The following is a 22811-nucleotide window of genomic DNA, read 5'->3' as shown; positions in this document are numbered from 1 at the left end:
GAAGATGAAAAATAACTGTTTAACTACTAGGAGTATGGGCAGGCCAAGAGCAACCCATCAGCTAAACTGTTCATCTGTCTGGGAAAAAATACTGAAACTATAAGATAATATTCAATCCATGGTTTTAGAGCTGCCCAGGGGGCACTGCCTGTAGTCAAATAATCCCATCAGTCAGAAAAACAATGTGAGTTATAATATGGGAGGGTTTGCTGTGGGATGTGAATGTACCCATGCCTACTTTGGAGAAGGAAAAACTTACTCCACATTTCCAGAAATCTGAATCTACAGCAATTCATTTTTCTAGTGGACACAAGAAAGTTAAACAGAAAACACCTCGTAGGCTGACTCAAAATATGTACTAAAGGTGTAGGAGTCCTTAGGTCTGTACAGAGTTATTTCTTTGAAGTGATGAATCTTGGCAAGTGTAGGGTGGGTCACCGCCTAGGCCTGGAACATTGCCCAAATCCAAATGTAGCCTTTGTCCTTGAAAGAAAAACTGTAGTTAGCATGTTTCTGACATTTGGAGGGGAGCAATCTGAGTCACTTTGATTCAGTTATGTTTGTCGTGCTGCTCTAGCTGCTTTATTTGCCTCCTCATTGCTCCTCAGACCTGAAGTGAATCACAGAAATCTAGGTGTCTGTTTACTAGGGAGACTAAATCGCTGTATAAAACTATTTGTCTAGGTCAGAGGAACTTAGGTGATTAATAAGCTGTAATTAACTGTCTTAATACATTGTTGAGGGACCCTAAATTTAAATTTTTAAGCTTTTTTTCTTTTTCTGCTGTCCTCCATCTCTGTGCTAATGTGATCTCAGTATTGACCAAAGCAAAGCTTCAGCTCAGCATCACTTATCATGCCTTGTGCAGTAGAATAAATATTGTCACTAAGCACATTATTTAGTTTTCAGAAGCAATTAGCTGTTTTTTGTAAGGGGAGCCTTGTTCAACTAGTGGCTCCTTGATTACTTTAGCTGAATGAAAAAGGCATGCAATAGTAAATTACTGTGAGCAGGCTGTCGGAGAAAGCAGGGCGAATTCTAACTTCAGTCTGCTTGTTTGGCACTAACTGCATGCAATCTGTTTCTGTCCATGTGTGAAAGCTGCCTGCATGCAGTCTGCTGTTCAGTAAGCCATCAAGCTGTAAGGAGGCTGCATTCTCAGTCTGCTATGCACCAGAAGGCAAACCTTTAATCACTATCTTTTGAAAAAGATCATGATTAATAAAAATCCATGAAATTCACTTCTGTGATTATAGCAGAAAGTGTGCTGCAAATTCATTAGGGTCAATTCTGACCCCATTATAGTTTAGAAAATAAATTACTACATGGCCAGATTTGTAGGTGTTCTAGGAAAACAAATTTGCCTGTCTTACTCCTGTCTCCCAGCTGTATATATTAAATGAGTATCTGGGGATATGTAAAATTTAGTGCTGGACACAGCTATTAGATAGCAAATAAAATATTCTAACTCAAAGGCTCTTTTGAATGAAGTATGTATTGATTTTCAAAGGCAAATCAGTCCTTCATTACTTCATTCTTTTCATGCTAAGCCACAGTGTGGTAAAAGGGAAGTATAAATGATAACCAGATACTGTCTATAAATGCATTCACCTTTTCAGTTTTGATGCAGGCTTCATTCTCTGAATTGTTCAAGAAACTTTAGTCTCGAATGATGTTGATGGATTTCCTTTGAAGTATTTTATTTTTACTGAAGCTTTTAACTGAATAGTAAGAAAGGAGGAAAAAAAAAAAAAAACACCACCATTTCTTAAATCTTTAAATTCTCTCACTTTCTATCACACGTATAGAGTAAAATTCATAGTTTTCCCTTCTGCACTACCCTGGGCTTACAAAGCACCTTCTGAATGTAAGTAGCTCAAATTTGAGTTATGGGTGGTGTGGAAAGGAGGCCTATCTATGCACTGTCCTTGTGTCCTGGATATTTGCACAGAGACTTTCTCTAGTGTCATTTACACATTCTTGGTTTTAGCCCTCACATTTCTTTGTGTATGCACCAAGGCTCTAACCTTTACATGAGTAATAGATTTTTAATAAAATATTTGCTGGTTACAGTTAGAACGATTTGTGTAAACACTCTTTTTCTAAAAATATACCCTCTCAAGATCTTTGAACCTATCTCTTGACTCATTAAACAAACATCCTAATGTCTTAATAAGAGAAGGGTCTGATAATTTGGCCTGAAAAGCCTCAGAGATGGGCCCTTAGCAGAGCAAGAACCTTCATCAAAGGCCACTTTAAAACCAGAGTCAAATGCAGAAGGGTCAGGCTACTTCTTGTGGGGCTACCAGCTATGACTTGCCTTCCACTGAGCTGCTGGGAAAGCACAAGGTGTTAGAGATCATCCCTGCCCAGAATGGGGACCACAAACAGCATGTATCTATTTCATATGCCTCTTTTTTCCTTGACAACTTTCAGGTGAGGAGCAGTAGTTGCCTAGGTGGCCTTCCACAACATGGACATCCCCAGGCACAGGCCTGGCCCAATGTCACACTCCTGTGTCCCTCTGACCATCTATAGCTGGCTGATATTTTTCGGGTCAGACTGGGTATTGAGTGTACGAACCACTTGTACCACTTTCACTGAAGAGAAAGCTTATTGCTTTTTGAAGAAGAGGGTGGTCAGCTCTTGGCAGTTGACTTGAACGACTCCAGTGTTCAGCACAACTGCTGTCAGGATCTGGCTGTGTGTGTTCCCTGGGACACCATTAAAGACAGCCAACAACAAAGGACATGGCTGCATGAAGCTGATTGTGTGTTTGGCCTCTTCAAACATGTACATCAGTGCAGACTGTAAATATGCAAAGGGAAATGCCTCCTGTTGTCCACCAGATACAAGCGTGCTTTCTATTTACAGTGAAGCCTCCACACATATGTAGGCTCTGTCCTTACATGAAAGGCAGGAACATGCTGGGGTGTTTTGGCATTGTCTGGGAAAACTGTTTTAGAAGTCTTCTATTAGTGTTTCTAAGCCTTTATTAGCAGCTTCCTCAATGTTCCCCAGACCATGCGTGGCTCTCATGTGTATTCCAAAACCTAGTATGCCACTGTATAAAATAGCATGTGCACTAAGTCCTTAAACAAAACCCATTTGAATTCACTCTTGCAGCCAACATAACAGAAATAATAAATTTTCTGGCTTTTTTTTTTAATTAATATATTTAGTCCATTTATTTATTATTAGCTTTGGTAACAAAGCTGTTGAAATCTTGTCAGTCCATCCATGGCTCAGGCACCTTTCCAATCCTTTGGGCCAATTTAAGCTCAATTTAGACAAAGAAAAGACATCCCAATGTTCTGGTTGGGTTTTTTTGTTTGTTTGGGGTTTTTTTTTAGAAAAATAAAAAGAATCAAAATCAGTGCTCTTGTTGAACAGAACTTGTGGAACTTAGTTCATTTACCTTTGGCGATCACCAGCTTACTATTCATCATGAAGATTTTGCTGAAAAAAGAAAATTATCACATTCCTTTTCTCATGTTCAGAGGATGTGCAGGCCAATCCAGGAAAATCAGTTGGGAAGAGAGATTTAAGCATCTTAAGGCCTAGGGAAATACACTATGTCCAAGCAGTGTAACTAGGCTCCTTATGCATTGTGCAGAGAATGTTAGTGAGGTAAAGCTTGCAGAGAAAGTTTTAGTACTTGTTTTAAGTTGAACATCTGATACAACTTGGGGAAGAAAGCGCACACCAAATATCTGCTACAACCCTTTTTAAAATTTGAATTAGGAGAGTGCAGCTTGCAAAAATAAGATTCCACATGAATCAGCACAGTGATTAAGGAGCCAAATGTATTGCCCTGCAAAAAATCATATGGAAAGGAATGTGTCTTAAGTGTACCTTTCTCTGGGAGTTACCCATCCAGTCTTGGGTACATGGGAGACTGGACTCCACTTTGAACTGCTGCATGCTCTCTCAGGGAGCCAAATATCCACTTCAGTTGGTCTTTCTCACACAACAGTTAACAGCGAACCTGGTCGTGCTTCCTCTATCCAGTTTCACCCTTCATCCAGTTTCACACATCTAGCCTGTGGATGGAGCAGCTCCTAGTCTCTTTACAAGACAGTATTTGATTGTATGTACTCAGCAAATGCAAACAGCTTCTTTGGGAGAGGTCAAAACAGCACTGCCCAGAATAGCCTGTAGGCCCCCTACTAAAGGGAAGACACTGGGAGCGTGAACTGAAATCTTTCCTGCAAATCAGTTAAAAGAAGGACTTTAAACTGTTTTATATCACAGGGAAATGTTCTACCAGGGAAATATCTTTGTGCATTGTATACTCCCAGTGGGATGTCCTGACAACACCTATCAGGTCAAGCACTGTTGGCAAAGGAATTTTTGAACAACTATGAAAGCTACAAGGGCTGACTAACATAGCTCTACTGAGCTATGGGTGATTTTGCCTATGCCCACTAGAAGAAACTTAGGCCCTTAAGAGAATGATAGCAAGTGTTTTGAGATGATATAGTATGGGTGTGAGTAGCGTTTGATGGAGCTCCCAAGTCATTTGCAAGCCAATACAGAAAATAAGAACCCAATCATCCTAAATCTCTCTTTGGAATCTTAATCTCAGTATGCCCCAAGCCATAAATAAAGTTAATAGATGTTCTGGCAAGGTCTACAGGATTTCGTGCTAAAAATGAGAAAGAAATACTTTTGATATGGTACTCAAACACTGAGTTCAAGTCTACAAGCCTTGCTTATTAGAATCATAGAATAGTTAGGGTTGGAAAGGACCTTAAGATCATCAAGTTCCAACCCCCCTGCCATGGGCAGGGACACCCCACACTAAATCATGCCACCCAAGGCCTCATCCAACCTGCCCTTGAACACTGCCAGGGATGGAGCATTCACAACCTCCCTGGGCAACCCATTCCAGTGCCTCACCACCCTCACAGTAAAGAACTTCCTCCTTATATCCAATCTAAACTTTCCGTGTTTAAATTTTACCCCGTTACCCCTTATCCTATCACTACAGTCCCTAATGAATAGTCCATTCCCAACATCCCTATAGCCCCCCTTCAGATACTGGAAGGCTGCTATGTGGTCTCCATGCAGCCTTCTCTTCTCCAGGCTGAACAGCCCCAACTTTCTCAGCCTCTCTTCATACAGGAGGTGCTCCAGTCCCCTGATCATCCTCGTGGCCCTCCTCTGGACTTGTTCCAACAGTTCCATGTCCTTTTTATGTTGAGGACACCAGAAATGCACACAATACTCCAAGTGAGGTCTCAGGAGAGCAGAGTAGAGGGGCAGGATCACCTCCTGCAGATGTATACCTGACTGGACCGAGTCCTTGGCTAACAGGTATTTTCAATGCATTGTATTCATAGTCAGAGTATTTCAATTTCAGCATTAACGAATGAACAGTAATGCTTTCCAATTCATTCTTTTGCTCATACTTTTTGATACTTTCTGACTATAGTGATAGTAGTAGACTGAGAAGTTCTGCTGTGTTCATCATGGCTGTAATATAAAGGTTTTAGTGTAAAATAAAAGAGACAAGGCTAGAGCTCCATCACCTATTGCACATAGGAAGGTGTACAGTTTAGATCTCTCTGCTATGTGAACTGTGAATGCCATATACCCTGAGCATGGGAGGGTAGAAGAGAGTACTACTTAAAAATAGCCACAAGGCTGTGGGATTTCCCAGCTAATGTAGTACATTTTTATAGCTAATTACTATGGAGAAGTCAGGGCCACATCAGCATTTTATGGAGATAGAACCATAAATACCTAATAATTCCTTTGGTTATCACATAAAATATTTACTTCTTGCACTGTCAAAGCACTTGGTTTTCTCATGCTATTCGTTATTTTCAGGTAGTGGACTTGGCAGAATTCAAGTCAATTCACATTCAGAGCTTGCACTGAGAAAAGATGCGGGGAAAGAGAAGGACTAAGTGAGAATCCAGAACTGATACAGCTCTTAAAGTATTGAGGTCAACATTGCCACCTTACTTTTTAAACCAAAAAAACACCAATACCTAAAATAGCAAAATGCTTTTCTTTATCTGCTGTTCCTTTTTGCTGTTTTATCTTCATTTTGAGGGAGGAAGAAACACTAAATTCTTTTAATTCCTTTTTTTCTTGCTTTGTGTTTTTATTTTATAAAGCACACAAGCTTAAAATCATCACTGTTCTTGCTTGGGAAAAAAAACATTACTTGTAAAACATGTTTGTTAAGCAAGTGGTTGAAAAACTCATGTAGAGGTTAGCTTCAAATATTGGTTGGGAAAAAAAAAAGAAGAAAGAAACAAAGAAACAAGCAAAACTATAATTATCTTTAGGTACAGTTTGAAATATTGTCCAAAACTTATCTTTACAGTATTTTATTTCTAATGAAGCTGGGTTTCACATTCGGCCATCTTACTTCAAGTAATTCTGCCGCATCTCCGAGCTGTTCAGAATCGTAACTCACAAGTCTCTGCTACACTGAGTCAGGCTTTTTAGTCCTCATGAATATTTTTGTTCTATGGTTCACAAATGCAGAATTTTGAGCTATTGACTATTTAGGAGCAGGAAGGCAAGTACAGAGTGAGTCCAACTGACATTTTATGCAGTATTAAACATGATGTGCCACACAATTGAATCAAAATCCTTCATAGATTGAAAAGATTCTTTTATATTCTCCACATACATAAATAGTGGTATGAAACTTATAATAGTTTCTCTTTATAAGTAGTGCTTATTTCTCAGAACAGTTTCTTAGCTGTCTATGAGGCTAGCATTCTCAGTGCAGGGGAAAGCACTTTGCATCTGCTCTAGTATCAAGATGAAATTTATTTGTCTGTATAATCTGTATGTGCTTTGAGGTATTGTCTTTGTAGAGAGGCACCTCCTGGGATTTTCAAAAGCTCCTTAGCAGATAGTAAGGATATTGTGTAGATATGAAGTTCCTCCATCACTGGTTAAAACGTGACAAATTTTCTAGATAGAAGTTTGTGACTGAGAGAGAAAAATCCTGCAATTCATGGTATGCTTATATTCTTAAGACAAAAGAAGAATTATAGCAACAACATGAATAGCACTAGTAAGAACTTGAAAGCAATTTAGACTGATGGCTGCACTTTGTACACATTTCAAACTGTTCTCTGATGTCTCCCCCATGCCTTGACAATATGGCCAGTATCTCAGCTTTTCATATCATTCCCAGTCTCCTACTGATGTCTGTGCACTGTGTGTTCCAACCCTGTGAGTGCCAAGACTCCTTTTCTACAGTGTTTTTATGGCCCCTACCAGATCTGTGTGAAACTGAGCATCTCATAGCCTTTTAATGTGTTTTTTTTTTGGTGACAGTGCCTTTGGGGTCATTGGGGAAATATTATCCCATTTTGCAGATGGAACACATTAAGTTCCTTACAAAACACAGCGGCGGCAATTTCTTTCCTTTAAAACATAGCTGCAACACACGGACACATTACTCCATCAGTTCAACCCATTAATCCTATATTCTCTGTTTAATGGATTTGTGTGTCTTTTGATGTAGGCAATGTCTTCATCTATGTCTTAGTGCTCAAGGAATAATAATAGTCATTGTTTCCCAGCCAAATGCAGGAGTGAACTAAAATTTCTTGGGAGACTGCCTTGCTCCTTGTTAGAGCTTTCTAGACCTATTTTGTACACCCACAAGTTTCAGCTCAGTCTAGTTAATTTGGGTGCTGAACTGAACCAGCCTGAACCCCTGAATCTTTGGAGGTTCATCTATCACTGCAGCTGGACAGAGGGAGATGGTTGAATAGAATTCAATATGCCAACTGTTCCTTCATTTATTACTGCCATATTAATAAAGTTGATAGAGTGGAACTAATCCATCTGCTCATAATTTATTCTCTAGCAATAAGATACAATTTCACTATTTCATGAGCTCACTCTTTGACTAATTTTATTAGAATTCTTTCCATAGCATCATTTTTAATCACTTTTCATCCAGTTTTGGTTATGTTTAAAATACTAGAAAAAGATGGACTTAAAGAGATATGAAAGGATTTAATGAGAAACTTGGGTCAGCTTAAATAGAACCAGATCAAATAAAGTTAAGCCTACAAAGGCCAACGGGAAAGCTTTCAAAATTACCTCTGTCACAGGAAAATTTGTTCTGTCATGTCTAAAATGTGAACAGTCAAAAGGCAGTCCTGGCAGCAGCATAAGATGAGGCAGGGTTGTAGTGCCTTAAGGGAGGTGGCTGGGTGACCTGCTGGTCTGATGGGCAACACTGGTTGAAGGACAGCAGGGGCAGAGCTCGATGGATGGAGAGGTCTCCTGCCTTCTTTGTTGAGAACTAGTGAGTGAGGTTTACCTCATCCACTAGTTCCCAAACACTAGGGGCTCTGGATATTAAAACAGTGCAGGATTTTGGATCTATGTTGGTTGTGTGTAATGCTAAAATGAATTCCTGTGAGTTTAGTTATGTTTCTCCTGCTGCTTAGTTTAAAACATTCTGATATGTCAATCCTTTATTAGTCTGGTAGGGGTAGCCTTCAGTGATTTGGGCTGGGTGCTATTTCAGATAAGAGTAGCTAAGAAATTACATTTTTTGAAGTGTTGAGATACCATTCCCATTGATTGCTGGGGGCTTTAATAAAAACAAAAAAAACAAAAACAAAAACAAAACCCAAACAGACTTTTACTGGGAAAGCTGAGTACAGATCCTTGATACAGACATCCTGGGTAGGAGTTTCCACAGCATTCAATTCATTAACATAAATCTACGTCCAATAACTATAATAGTTTTGGCATCAGCTTTGAGTGACAGATTTGAGTTGTTCTGGAAAAATTCTGAAAACCCTACCTTCCTATTTTAAAATGTCTTTTTGAGCTGACAGGTAGCAGCAGCCGTAGATGCTAAAAGTGACTTTATTTTTGTTATGTCGTGCACTGTCACTGTTGCAGCACCGATCATTTAAACAAACACAGATGGACAGTTTGTCCCTATTCAATGTGACTTTTCCCAGGAAAGTCATGGGCTTCCTATTTTCCCTCCTTTTAACTGCTTCCAGTTTGCTCAAGCTTATGGGATTGATCTGTTGGCAGATACTACAATTTCAGGGTAATTATTCTTTCCTTAGGGTGGAGGTGGTAAAAAGGTACAACAACAGTTAAAAATCCATTAATAGTTAAGTTAGATCTCTTAATCTAAAGCATAACTACAACTACAATGGTATTATCTGTATGACATTTAAGCCATGATAATAGCTGCATGAGTGTGGATCATCTTTGTAAAGGCATTGGTTATGTCTCTTACTCTATCACTCTCACGAACATTTATGTGATCTTAAAACAGGCATTTTTCTTAAATATTTATGTACACTGGAATGAATCTATGTTTGTTTATTATGTATGTGTATGCATAAGTACATAGCTGAGAGGAAGTAACAGTGCAGTTATGGAAAGAAAACAGAATTCTCACTGAATTGGGTACCTAAACTATAAATAAATTGAATAACATATGCATTAATATCTCCAAGTTAATAATTTGAGAGAACTGTAAAGCAGCAGGCTCAGACATCTGTGAGATCTCTTAAAGGCTAAAATTTTATGAAGAATTAAGTTCACTATAGTGTGGTCTGAACAGAAACAATTTTTTTTCACACAGCAGATGGAAATGTTCACTCTGTCAGCTGATGCTGACTGAAAGCTCTCTAGATGTACAGAGTAAAGCTTTATTCCTCTTTTATTTGCTGGCATCCAGAAAATCTTCCACAAAGATAAAAGAAAGTTTACTAGTAAAATGCCAAACCAGTCTTAGAAATGTCAGTTCTAACTGTGCACTGAAGTATGTAATGCAGGGGAATTTTTCTTTTGATTCTAGTCCAGACACCTCAAGGGGCTTTTTACGTCTGCCTTCTAAAAATGAAGGTTCGCAGGAAGAAGAGACAGAGAGCAAGAGCTATCGTTTAAGTTTACATGTCTGGCTCTCATCTTTGCCATGAGTGATCCTTTGTAAACATACTTAAGATCACAAGATGTTTCATCTTTGGGCAAGGCAAAAAGAATCTCATATCACTGCAGCACCTGAAGAAAACTTTAAAAAAAATCTTCAGGCAGTTAGAAAAACCCTTAATGTGCCATGCATTGGTGGAGCTGCAGTAAATCTGTAGCTGCCATAGATACATTTTGTGCATTATATTAAATATGTCAATAATGATGATAAAGTATTGGTCTCCTACAAAAGGAAAGATGAAGCAAATGAGGCTTGTTCAGTGATTCACAATCTCTCATGACCATATAGTTTTAGATGTGAATTGCACATTAAACACAAGCAGCATCCTTTAAAATTCATGGTTTGCATACTGTGAAAACACAATGGAGTCAAAGGGAGTCGGTGATGTAGTTTGATCTGCATATTGATTGTGATTAGTAATAAACCAGCCACATTAAACTGTTGTTAATAATATCATCCAGGGAATCAATTAAAATCATTTTTTGTTTGTTTAAACACATAACCTGGGCAGAAGTATGAACAAGAAAATCCCTGTTATTTTATGGCACTATGTTGAGAGCAGTGCCAGCACATTCGGGAATTTCAGGCTTTCTTGTGAAGTCCTGTGCAAATTGTTTTACTTTCTGATGTTAATGTTAGTTGGAGTAATAGTGTCAAATAGCTGTACAGTGTGTCCAGACCCAGAGGCTCCAAGACAGCATCATAGTTTAACACGAAAAGATACTGTGCTGTTCATTTTGTCATAATAGTCAAATCTTCCCTAGTTATAGAGCATTAAGCAGAGAACAAGACAACTGTACCAAGGAACCCACACATATCTACCACATATTTGACTTTTTGTGTATAAAAGTGACCTTCACCCTTCAAAGTCAGTGGGAAGATTTTATTTTATTTTTTTTTACCCTTTTTTTCTCCCACTTCAGAATTTAATGAGATTGGAATAATTGTGAGACAACTATTTCACTTTGAGTTTGATTGCATATTCAAGACTCACCACTATTTATTGAATTCCAGGGTGGATTCATATCTCCATCTGTATAAGTGGCACATACCCTACTAAACTAAGTTTCACCTTGACAACACTACAACATTATTGTTATTTGCTCATCGGTCCAATTTAGTTTTAGCATCCTAGATGTAGCATAATTTCGTGGAAACAGTGAATGATATCACATGGCGGTTGCCACATTAACTTTAATATAGTTTTAGAAAATAATAATAGAAATCAGCATCCTTTGGTGAAGAAAGGATCAATGAATTTTTTTTTTTCTTTTTGGAGAAATGACATCTTATTCTGGGTTTCAAGAATGCTTCTACTTGAAATGAATACACTCAAATTGAAAAGTGTTTCCATTTGTGTAGTTAGTTTGTAACTAATTAGTAGTTTTAAGCATAGGCAGTTCTTTAAAAAGGGAACTTTTGAATTATTGAACATTACTATGACCAATTTGATGGCCTTCTATGATGGGGCTATGGAACTGATGGACAGGGGCAGAGCAGTTGATGTCCACCTGGACTTGTGCAAAGCATTCGACACTGTCCCACATGACATCCTTGTCTCTAAATTGGAGAGACTTCAATTTGATGGGTGGCCCACTCGGTGGATAAAGAACTGGCTGGATGGCTGCAAGCAAAGAGTTGTGGTCAATGGCTCAATGTCCGTCTGGAGACCAGTAACGAGTGGTGTCCCTCAGGGATTGGTGTTGGAACTGATCTTATTCAACATCTTTGTTGGTGACATGGACAGGGGGATTGAGTGCGCCTTCAGCAAGTTTGCCGATGACACCAAGCTGTGTGGTTCGGTTGATACGCTGGAGGGAAGGGATGGCATCCAGAGGGACCTTGACATGCTTGTGAGGTGGGCTGATGCCAACCTTATGAAGTTTAACCATGCCAAATGCAAGGTCCTACACCTGAGTCAGAGCAATCCCAGGCACGGCTACAGGTTGGGCAGAGAAGAGATTCAGAGCAGCCCTGCAGAGAAGGACTTGGGGGTGTTGGTCAGTGACAAAATGAACATGAGCTGGCAGTGTGCGCTCGCAGCCCAGAAAGCCAACTGTATCCTGGGCTGCATCAAGAGGAGCGTGACCAGCAGGTCAAAGGAGGTGATCCTGCCCCTCTACTCTGCTCTCATGAGACCTCACTTGGAGTATTGTGTGCAGTTCTGGTGTCCTCAACATAAAAAGGACATGGAACTGCTGGAACAAGTCCAGAAGAGGGCCACAAGAATGATCAGGGGACTGGAGCACCTCCCGTATGAAGATCGGCTGAGAGAGTTAGGGCTGTTCAGCCTGGAGAAGAGAAGGCTGCGTGGAGACCGCATAGGAGCCTTCCAGTATCTGAAGGAGGCCTACAAGGATGCTGGGGACTATTCATCAGGGACTGTAGTGACAGGACAAGGGGTAACGGGTTCAAACTTAAACAGAGGAAGTTTAGATTCGATATAAGGAAGAAATTCTTTACTGAGAGGGTGGTGAGGCACTGGAATGGGTTGCCCAAGGACATTGCGAATGCTCCATCCCTGGCGGTGTTCAAGGCCGGGTTGGATGAGGCCTTGGGTGGCATGGTTTAGTGTGGGGTGTCCCTTCCCATGGCAGGGGGATTGGAACCTGATGATCTTAAGGTCCTTTCCAACCCTAACTATTCTATGATTCTATGTCTAATATTCCATTTAGCCAGAAAGGGCCACAACTTTCTGTTACAAAACATTTTACTAGGTCAAATATTTTCCCCTTGAAATTTTCTTTTTTTGTTTCTCTTTTGCTTATACATCTCTATCTCCTGAAGCTAATGTGGAACATTTTATCACAGAAATGTATTCCATATGACTGCAAATATAAATACAAAATTATTAAAGTCAAATAGGTAAAGCTTGCACACTAACTATAGACAACATGACATTACATGAATATTATATATGTTTGACTTAATAAATATTCTTGTACCTTTAGCAAATGTAATATCTTATACATTTACTCAAGATTGTGATAGTTTATTACAAAGCCATTGTCTGAATGGAAAAAGGATTCAAAATTTCATATTAAAAATATATCTGGAAAAGCAACGGATTAATGAATTGCAAAAACAACCTCAGATAACTTCTTTTCTCTTTAAATGTACTTGAAAAGGATTTCAAAGTCATATGGATGGGTGAAGTACTGTCATTTTCACAGATTTCCTTTTAATTCAGGACTGTGGTTCTCGAATTCGTCCAGAGGAGTCCTGTGGCTTGCAGCCTCTGTCTCGTGAATACCTCTCAGCAATTTCACAGGCGATGTTTAAGACATGTGAAGCTGGAGACACAAAAGGTTTGCAGTTAATCCTGTTTCTTCTGAAAATTAATTCTTGCGCCTCATCAAAGTAAAACTAGAAGCAATGTTTCCTCTTTTCTGTGGACATGCACTAACCTACATACAGTAAATTTAGCTAATTACTTGTAATAGTTACAGATTTTAAAAAGCAAGTTAATTAGTTTGTGACAATTTTAGTTCACAATTAGGTAGATAACTAATCAGTTACCTACCACTGCTTGTATTATTATCATGTAGCCTTTAAAATGCACTGAAATATGTCCAACAAAACCATTTTAAATAAAAATGCTTTATTCTAAATAGAAGAGGTTATCTACTAAAAATAAAAATTAGCTTTAGAAAAAGAATACAACATAATGATCCATTTGAATTTTATATTTCCACTTCTATGCGGGAAACTCAAAAATAGTCAAACAGTAAAGTATGTGGTTTTGCACAAATTGATACCTTAAAAACAAGATGGACAAACCAAACATTATGTATACCCAATGCAATCAATATATCTCATTGGTTAAGTAAGAACCCAGCTTACAACAGATTGTCATGTTTAAGTCACAGCTGCATGAAGGTTTGTGCAAGTGTACTTTAACATATCTGAGTATTCCACAGGACTACTCAGGTATGCAGTTTTATAGCTTAAGTTGTTGCTGGATTAGACAATAATAAATTGTATTTAATTCTTTGTTAGACAAATGAAAAACACCACCACACTCCTGCATGGTCTACTAAACTCTATTTTTTATCTTGCCGTAGATAGGAACAGCTTCTCACAGCAATAAATTTGCACAATCTCACAGAATAAGCAATACAAAGTAAAAGGGATATGGGAACTGCCTGAATGCATCACTTCATGTGAAACAGATGCATATATTAATTTTGTGTTATATGAACGGAATGTACAAAGGAGACACTGTGTATTTTAATCACAAAGCAAATTGTGAATAATAAGAAGCACAACCCATTTTATGCTACTATATCAGGACATAAAGCTCCTGACTAGAAAACTCAAACCAAATCCACAGTAGAGTCCTTCTGGGGCAGATAAACTGTTTCTCCTGATGCATAACATGTTTATTTTGAAAAATGCATCTAGCTAAGTAAAGCTGAATATAAAATATTCTTTCACAGCCTTATTATGAATAATATGCACAATTAAAATGGAAACAAACTTCAGGAGAAATAGTCTCAAAGGGCAAGTATATTAAACAGGTAAGAGGAATTTGTGCTTATAAAGCAAAGACTGCCAAGAGGTGTGTAATGAGCCTAGAACTGGGGTTTGCAGTATCTGGCAACAAATGGCTGTATAGTTTTAATGTATGTCACAACTTCCAACTGGAACGGGAAAGCATGGGGTTTTTGTGGAAAATCATTCCAAATTTGTAACAGCCAAGTAAGATCCCAATCCTGGCAGTGAGCATTTTCCTAACACATGTGGGAACAATTGTAAATTCCCTGCTAAAGCAGCAACATCTCTTTTACTTAAATAAATGTTCAGAGAAGCCAAGCAATGTCATTTCCTCTCAGAAGAAAGCTCAAAACTTCTGCAGAAGTAAGGCAGTGTCATACACTGATCTTATGCCAGGGAACAAGTTAGTTGTATAGGGATGCTGAGGTACTACCACTGCAAAATGTAGCTGTGCTGGCAAAAGCTTATATTTGTGCCTACAGAGGCTGAGGCACAGCAGCAGAGATAGAGATGAAACTCTGGTTCCTCTGACATTAATGGTAAGACAGCAGTCTGCTTTGCAGTTCAAGTACAATCAGGATTTCATGCCTCATTTCTAGTCCTTTGATGCAGTACAGAAACAGTAGTTCAGGGAACTGGCTTCCTCCTGTCTTAGTCACCATGGTGCTATTCTTTTGAGGAAGCTCAGTATCTTACCAAATATGCACTTAATTTACGCCGTATCTTCTCTCTTTTTGACTATTCCACGTGGCAAAGTTCTCTCTTTCCAACTTGTTTAGATCATAGAATGAAATTATGATTCTTATAGCTATAAAAAACCTTTTTCCTTCAGAAAATTCCCTTTGATTCAGTGGAACTTGAATCAGGCTATCACAGGAACATTAGCTCTCTGTTCGATATTGCTGTATTATCAATAATATGTAAGTCAGCAGGCATCAACTGTGTGATTGGCTCATCAGAGAGAGAGAGATAATTGATAGATACCACGAGAACCCCAAGTTGTGCTAAATCCCTGCAGGAGAATCATGCTGCTGCACTCTGGAAGTTTGGTTTGCAGGTAATTACAAAATATGGTAAGAGATCACAGATTCACTTTGCTGCCGTGACAAGCGTGTTTTAGTTGTATCCCACTTTCCACACTTACTACATATCCAGTTCAACATAATTCTGTGTGAGCTCTCTCTCTGATTGGGGTCCAGCAGAGACATAAACTGATGTTCAAGCAAGTGAATGTCTCCTTTATTTACAAGGAGTAAATTTCAGTTTGAACATAAGACTGTAAGCCTAAGGCCATTTACTCTGCAGCAACAAAATTGTGTCCTTTAAAAGTAATTTCAGTTTTGTTTTTCATGAGTGCAGCTAAAAGCTAAAGAAAAAAAATCTACAGCACATTCATGGAGAAAACATTTTTCAAAGTCTTAGGGTGCCAAATAGACACCAAATATAAAATTAAACTAATCATAAATCATCAAACTATCTTTGGCATTAGTTTTGGTTGAGTATTTAAAGTCTGAGTTGTCAGTTTAGAATATAATTTTTCCTTTTATATGAGTAATTGTTTAGCACTATTGAAAAACTTTGATTTTTCCCTTAAAAGCAAAAGATGTGTATTTGCGGCTATGTCAGTGGGAAAGATTGAATAAAAACAAAAGAGGCTGAAAGGAGAAACAAAACTATCTTTATTGGTTAAAACTTTTAACTTTGGACTAATTTATTTTAGTACAAGGTAAGCAGTCCAATGAATTATTTTAAAAGTATATTTCTTTTCATGCCTTTTTAGGAGAGCGGTTTTTGGAAGTACTGGCAATATTTAATCTCATATGTTAAGGAGAAGATTTATACATGAGATGATAAATTGCTCTGATGAGCCAAAAATCCAGTTTACTTTCATTCTTCCCGTGGAAAACTCATATTTACGGGCTTCCATAAAATTTTGCTTTTATCTGTGTTTAATTTGTGAATAAACTCACAGCAGCTCTCTCCTGCTTTCTTTCATTGAATAGTAGGTAAACTTTCCCTGGCCTGGTAGGGCCAATCACCAGAGCACCACAAAACACAGGCTGATTGAAGTTGTGCTGAAAGCTGCTTTGCGTGCTGCTGCCTTATATAAATGAGGAAAAAGCAGGTTATAATTTCAATAGAAAATAAGCTTAATTTCCAGACTGATGTTGATTGTTTGCAATATTTGTTCTTCTTTTTTATGCAATATTCATTTTATCTTTCAACACAATCTTATTTTTAAAGGTTAAGAATACATTGACTGACTGTTGTGAAGTTACTATAGGAAAAGTTCATAATAATTAGATTAAAAAGTGTAAATTTGCACACAATTTTAAAAAATCTATATAAATATAAAACCTGCCACTATTCTGTTAGCAGTAAATGTCAGTGCTTCCTATAAACATGAGTTTATCTCCATATATCCTTGTTCTATAATTTTTTTTAACATTTGCCACTAACATTTAGCATGTGCCAAAAGCTGACCTATTTTTTTCTTAATGTACCTAAAGAGCTATTCAGTATAAACCAAAGTATTTGAAAGAAGTTTTTCAGAAGGTACTTATCACTTTCAGTTGCCGAAGTTTAAACTTTTATTGTTCAGATGTTTCAGCTTCTCAATATTCATTTTATATAGTTCTACTTTTCTAGTTTATTACCTAAAACCAGATCAGCTCATAAATGTATGGGATGTTAAGAAAATTCAGTAAAATGAGGGATCTCAGATGTTGTAGACATTGCCAGAACTTTTATGTATTTGGCTTGAAAGAAAAATTACAATTTCAGGGAAAGAGCTGCCCGGTTTTCATATGATTTCATATAAACCACTGCCGAAAACAACTTTCAGCTCATTTATGAAGAACTTTACAGTAGTCTGAGTCCAGAGCTTAAACCAACCAACTATTCTGTCCATGCTCTGTTACTCAAAAGGCACAAAGCAATAAAAGATAGTTGCATGACACCTATTACTGTGTGTCCTGAGACCTCGCACTTTTCAGTCTCTTCATACGACTGCTATGGAGCTGGGAATGACCCTTTAGTCATGAGTTGCAAAGGAGGCGCAGAGGGAGCTAAGGGCAAAAATCTCACAGGATCAAAGTGTGCCTGGTCCCAGTGGTGGCCAGGAGGCCACAACCTCTTCTTCCCCCAAAAATTGCCAGGTTACAGTGATGTTATTTTCCTGTCCTAATGAATTTTGAAGTTTGAAGTGGTCCTCAGCTGGTAAGAACATTGTGGGTAACATTGTCCTTAAGGACAAACAGCTAGGTGATTAGAACACAGACAATGCAAGTTTGACACTCCTCTGAACAAGGAGCTCTGGGCAGCTTCTTCTCCCTTACCTACCACCATGGTCCTGAGAGTCCCCTCCTTCCCCTCCTTCTTCCATATTGAACCAGGCTGTTTGCCTGGCATCAGCCTTCAGGAAGCACCCACACCTGTGGGAATCAGGGGAGCTGGGTTATATTCACTGCCCCACGGGGTGGTGGAGTCAGTGTTTAGGTTCAGTCTGCCACATCACCTGCACGTGTAGCTGAGGGTGGGGTGAGCATGTTCTGCACAGAACACAAGCTACACAGCAGCTGAGGCTGCTGTGGGTTATACTCCCATACAGAATCATAGAATAGTTAGGGTTGGAAAGGACCTTAAGATCATCAGGTTCCAACTCCCCTGCCATGGGCAGGGACACCTCACGCTAAATCATGTCACCCAAAGCTCTGTCCAACCTGGCCTTGAACACCGCCAGGGATGGAGCATTCGCAATGTCCTTGGGCAACCCATTCTGTGCCTCACCACCCTCTCAGTAAAGAATTTCTTCCTTATATCCCACCTAAACTTCTCCTGTTTAAGTTTTAACCCGTTACCTCTTGTCCTGTCACTACAGTCCCTAACGAATAGCCCCTCCCCAGCATCCTTGTAGGCCCCCTTCAGATACTGGAAGGCTGCTATGAGGTCTCCATGCAGCCTTCTCTTCTCCAGGCTGAACAGCTCCAACTTTCTCAGCCTGTCTTCATACGGGAGGTGCTCCAGTCCCCTGATCATTCTTGTGGCCCTCTTCTGGACTTGTTCCAGCAGTTCCATGTCCTTTTTATGTTGAGGACACCAGAACTGCACACAATACTCCAAGTGAGGTCTCATGAGAGCAGAGTAGAGGGGCAGGATCACCTCCTTTGACCTGCTGGTCACGCTCCTCTTGATGCAGCCCAGGATACAGTTGGCTTTCTAGGTTGTGAGCACACACTGCCGGCTCATGTTCATTTTGTCACTGACCAACACCCCCAAGTCCTTCTCTGCAGGGCTGCTCTGAATCTCTTCTCTGCCCAACCTGTAGCCGTGCCTGGGATTGCTCTGACTCAGGTGTAGGACCTTGCATTTGGCATGGTTAAACTTCATCAGGTTGGCATCAGCCCACCTCACAAGCGTGTTGAGGTCCCTCTGGATGGCATCCCTTCCCTTCAGCGTATCAACCGAACCACACAGCTTGGTGTCATCGGCAAACTTGCTGAGGACGCACTCAATCCCACTGTCCATGTCACCATCAAAGATGTTGAATAAGATCAGTTCCAACACCAATCCCTGAGGGACACCACTCGTTACTGGTCTCCAGACGGACATTGAGCCATTTGACCACAACTCTTTGCTTGCAGCCATCCAGCCAGTTCTTTATCCACCGAGTGGTCCACCCATCAAATTGAAGTCTCTCCAATTTAGAGACAAGGATGTCATGTGGGACAGTGTCGAATGCTTTGCACAAGTCCAGGTGGACATCAACTGCTCTGCCCCTGTCCATCAGTTCCATAGCCCCATCATAAAGGGTCACCAAATTGGTCAGGCAGGATTTCCCCTTAGTGAAGCCATGCTGGCTGTCACCAAGCACCTTGTTGTTTTTCATGTGCCTTAGCATGCCTTCCAGGAGAATCTGCTCCAAGATTTTCCCGGCACAGTGGTGAGACTGACTGGTCTGTAATTCCCTGGGTCATCCATTTTCCCCTTCTTGAAAATGGGGGTTATATTTCCCTTTTTCCAGTCATCGGGAACTTCACCTGACTGCCATGATTTTTCAAATATGATGGCCAGTGGCTTAGCAACTTCATTCGCCAGCTCCTTCAGGACCTGCAGATGGATTTCATCAGGTCCCATGGACTTGTGCATAAATATATGAAATATATATATTGGAATATATATATGGATTCTTTTCCATAGCATTGTGGGATATATTCTGCCCTTAGATGTACCAGCTCTTGATGCTTTTATTTAGATGGACTTCTTTATCTGCTGAAACAACTCACCTTGCCACCTACCGAAACATATTCACATGGAGCTTGTGCTCAGCGGAAGCGCAAGCTGCCTACCTGGAAATTCCCTTGCTCTCAAGGTAGCAGCTGACTCCCTCCCCCAAGGCTGCTGGGATCCTCAGGGTTGCTTCACTCTGCCTCCAACTCAGTCCCAGACCTGATAAGTGTTGATAGGCACTTATAGCCTAGGTTTTTTGCTGTGGCTTCTTGTGTAGCAGCAATGTATCACACACAGCAAAGCTCACCCAGTCGCCTGTGGAGCTGCTGTCTGGTAGCAGTGATAGTCTCAAGCACTAAGGCAAGGCCTACTCACTCTGCAAACATTTGCTTTTGGAGCTGTTTGATGGGCTGCAGTGAGAAATCTGGCTGTGCTAGGGAGGCCTAACAGCATTGACACAGGTACCTCGGGGCCTCTGTACTCTTCCTTGTGTAATGCCTTTAATTAGAGCGAAAGCAGGTTTTGCTGACAGAGCTACATAGGCAGTGGAAGATATTGTTAGGAAGGTGCACTTGTGTGGGCTAGAAAAAAAGCGTTCCTTGTGTTGATTTGAAAATAAAAGGTAACTCAAAAGTTGTCTGTCTTCCTTCAGAAGTTAAATCCCTCAGACTTCCAGTAGGACTTTGTAAATTAATAGCGTTAGAAAACTAACATAACAAAACCACTCAGCCTTAGGCAAGAGATGCCTAAACCCCACTGACTTCCAGTAATTCCACTTTATGCTCCTAATCTGAAAAATGATTTTTGAAAATAGGAAAATCAGGCTGCAATAAATCACATAGGTTACTCACCTGACCTTGCTTTTACCTTCTGAAATGTATATGTTTAGTCTGAGACAGTCCTCTGAATTCTCACAACTCAAAGAAATCAGTATTTTTTAGAGTAAGTCATTGTCTCTCTTGTTTCATTTTTCTCTCAAGGGGCTCTTGAAGTCTAGCTTCAACCAACAACCCAACTTTTAGATGCTTAATTGTAGATGAGAATGAATCTTGTCTTTAGGCCCTTCTGAATACAGATATTTTCTTTTTGCCTTCAGTCTCCTCAACCCCCTTTCCCTTTCTCGTTCCCCTTCTGTGGAGAAAGGACAAGCTGCTATGAGAGAGACAACATGAACTGAGAAATGAACCCACAAGCAACTGTCAAATTTGAGCCTTCGCAGCTCTTTCAGGGAAATGGAAACCTCCCACGCTAGCCAAACGAACAGAGCATAACACAGAGGAAGGAAAGTCTCTTCAAAGGGTTGGCGGCATTTAATTTAGGGAAAACTCCCATGACAAAATACTCAAAAATATCTTGCTTGCTGTATAATAAAGCTACTCACAAAAATGCAGAGGAGGTGTTGACATCCCATTTCTGTTTTCCAGGGCAGTGGATTGTCCCTTGCCTCAGCTGCTCTGACAACAGGACCTGTGACTGGAGAGAAATAACATGGCAGCCCCATGGTTGCCAATACGCTGTGCTAGCCAAGCCTGAGCTCCAGCGCTGTGTGGAGGGCAGAAGAGTATGTAACAGATTTTACATTTTAATTTGGTATTATTTACCTGGATATTTAGTGTCCTGACACATTAAAACCGCTTTTATGATCGATGTGGAAGAAAATCCCTTTTTACTATAAATGGAAAAAAGGTACTGATGGAAAATCCACAGGGTCAAAAAACAGTCATTATCTATACTTTAGACTCTTACGCAGACACAGTTTTCTGCTGCCATTTTGCGTAGGACCTTAGGTCACACCAGTGGATCTTCAAGACCTATGGTGTACATGGTTACCAGTTAGACCTGTAGTGAGTATATAAGGACTGTAAATGGAGAATGGCTTTGCACTGTTGTCACAGTTTGTGTCACACTTGACGTGCAAGTTAGGTTTCTTCTGCTGCATACCTAATGCATGGCATTGCTTGTGCACACTAATCTTACCAAGTCTTCTTGCGCATTCTTTTCTTGTAGTGAAGCTTCTAAGGTGATTGCTTGGAAATACAAGGTCTCCTTAATAAGCATGCTATGACTGTAAAACTGTTGAAACAGAACTCTGATCTGAGGCTCAGGTACCTTACTGAGGATACAAGTATCCAGAAAGTAAGTAATTGATTGTTACAAAGATTTTTATAACTTATTGTCTAGGTAAGAAAATGGTATCTAAAAGTGGCATTTTTATAAAATCTCAGAGTATGTCCATAAAGACAAATGCAAAAATAAGCCTTCAATTAACATATCCTCCTTGTTTTCTGGTCAATTCTTTTCTTGCACAAAGTCCTGCATTGCCATTTGGTTTTATTTCTGCCTGTGGTTTTCTCTATTATCATAGAGCTGTGGGCTTCTCCTAACATATTTTTCTAAAACAAACCATAGGTTTTTATGACAGAGGAGATGCTTGATTTGCTCCTTGTGTACAAAACAACCACTTATGGATTGACCACAGAAACAAATATAGAAGAATTTGATAGCTTTGTTTTGGTTTTAATTTCCCTAGATGTCAGGCTGCTTCAATAGGCAAACACACTTTGGTCAGGCAATTGAAGGATAGCAGAGGAACAATACACCACTGTGGAAGCAGATTGGCAGCGTATTGCTGGGAGGATTTCTCTGACATTCCCACCTCCTGAGTCTGACCACTCACGCTCACCAGTGTGAAAAACAGAACAGTGTTTGTTAAGGGTTCATTGAAACTAAGTATATTAAATACATGTTTGTAAGCTTAATTTCTTGATTCAGATTCCGATTTCTAAGGTCACTGATCTAGTCTAGTGTCAGATGAGAGCCAGATCCTATGTGACCTATATTAACAGAAAAAACTTATTAAAAATAATTGCACTTGTTTCCCTTTCTTCATCTTTTGCAAAATCTTCCATCATTTTCTAATGTTCTGGTTTTGGCTGGGGTAGAGTTAATTTTCTTCCTAGAACTTTCTAACCTCCCTAAACTTTCTAAATTTCACTGCTCTGTAGAAATCTGCTGAATTTCTCTTGTTACCTTTGCACAGATGTCCATTTAACTCAATTATTCTTTTAAAGTCATCACCCTAAAGCATGTTTCTCTTTTGGTATATTTCCCCTGTATCTTTCCCTCTGGT

At 39.6% G+C, this 22811-nt stretch overlaps 1 protein-coding gene across 1 annotated transcript in view; it reads left to right on the top strand.

Moving 5' to 3' along the window:
* CPED1 (cadherin like and PC-esterase domain containing 1) overlaps positions 1–22811 on the top strand; it is a gene marked incomplete at both ends in the record, with an annotated part of 153978 nt that overhangs the window by 114263 nt on the left and 16904 nt on the right. The window contains 2 exon segments of the mRNA XM_080626642.1: positions 13146–13263; positions 21106–21242. Coding sequence (XP_080482768.1) covers positions 13146–13263; positions 21106–21242 — 255 coding nt within the window.

The sequence above is a fragment of the Psittacula echo genome (assembly GCF_963264785.1).
Source record: "Psittacula echo genome assembly, chromosome: 1".
Classification (NCBI taxonomy): Eukaryota; Metazoa; Chordata; class Aves; order Psittaciformes; family Psittacidae; genus Psittacula; species Psittacula echo.
Note: the sequence above shows the minus strand (reverse complement) of the source record. Positions and strands in the feature narration are given on the sequence as shown.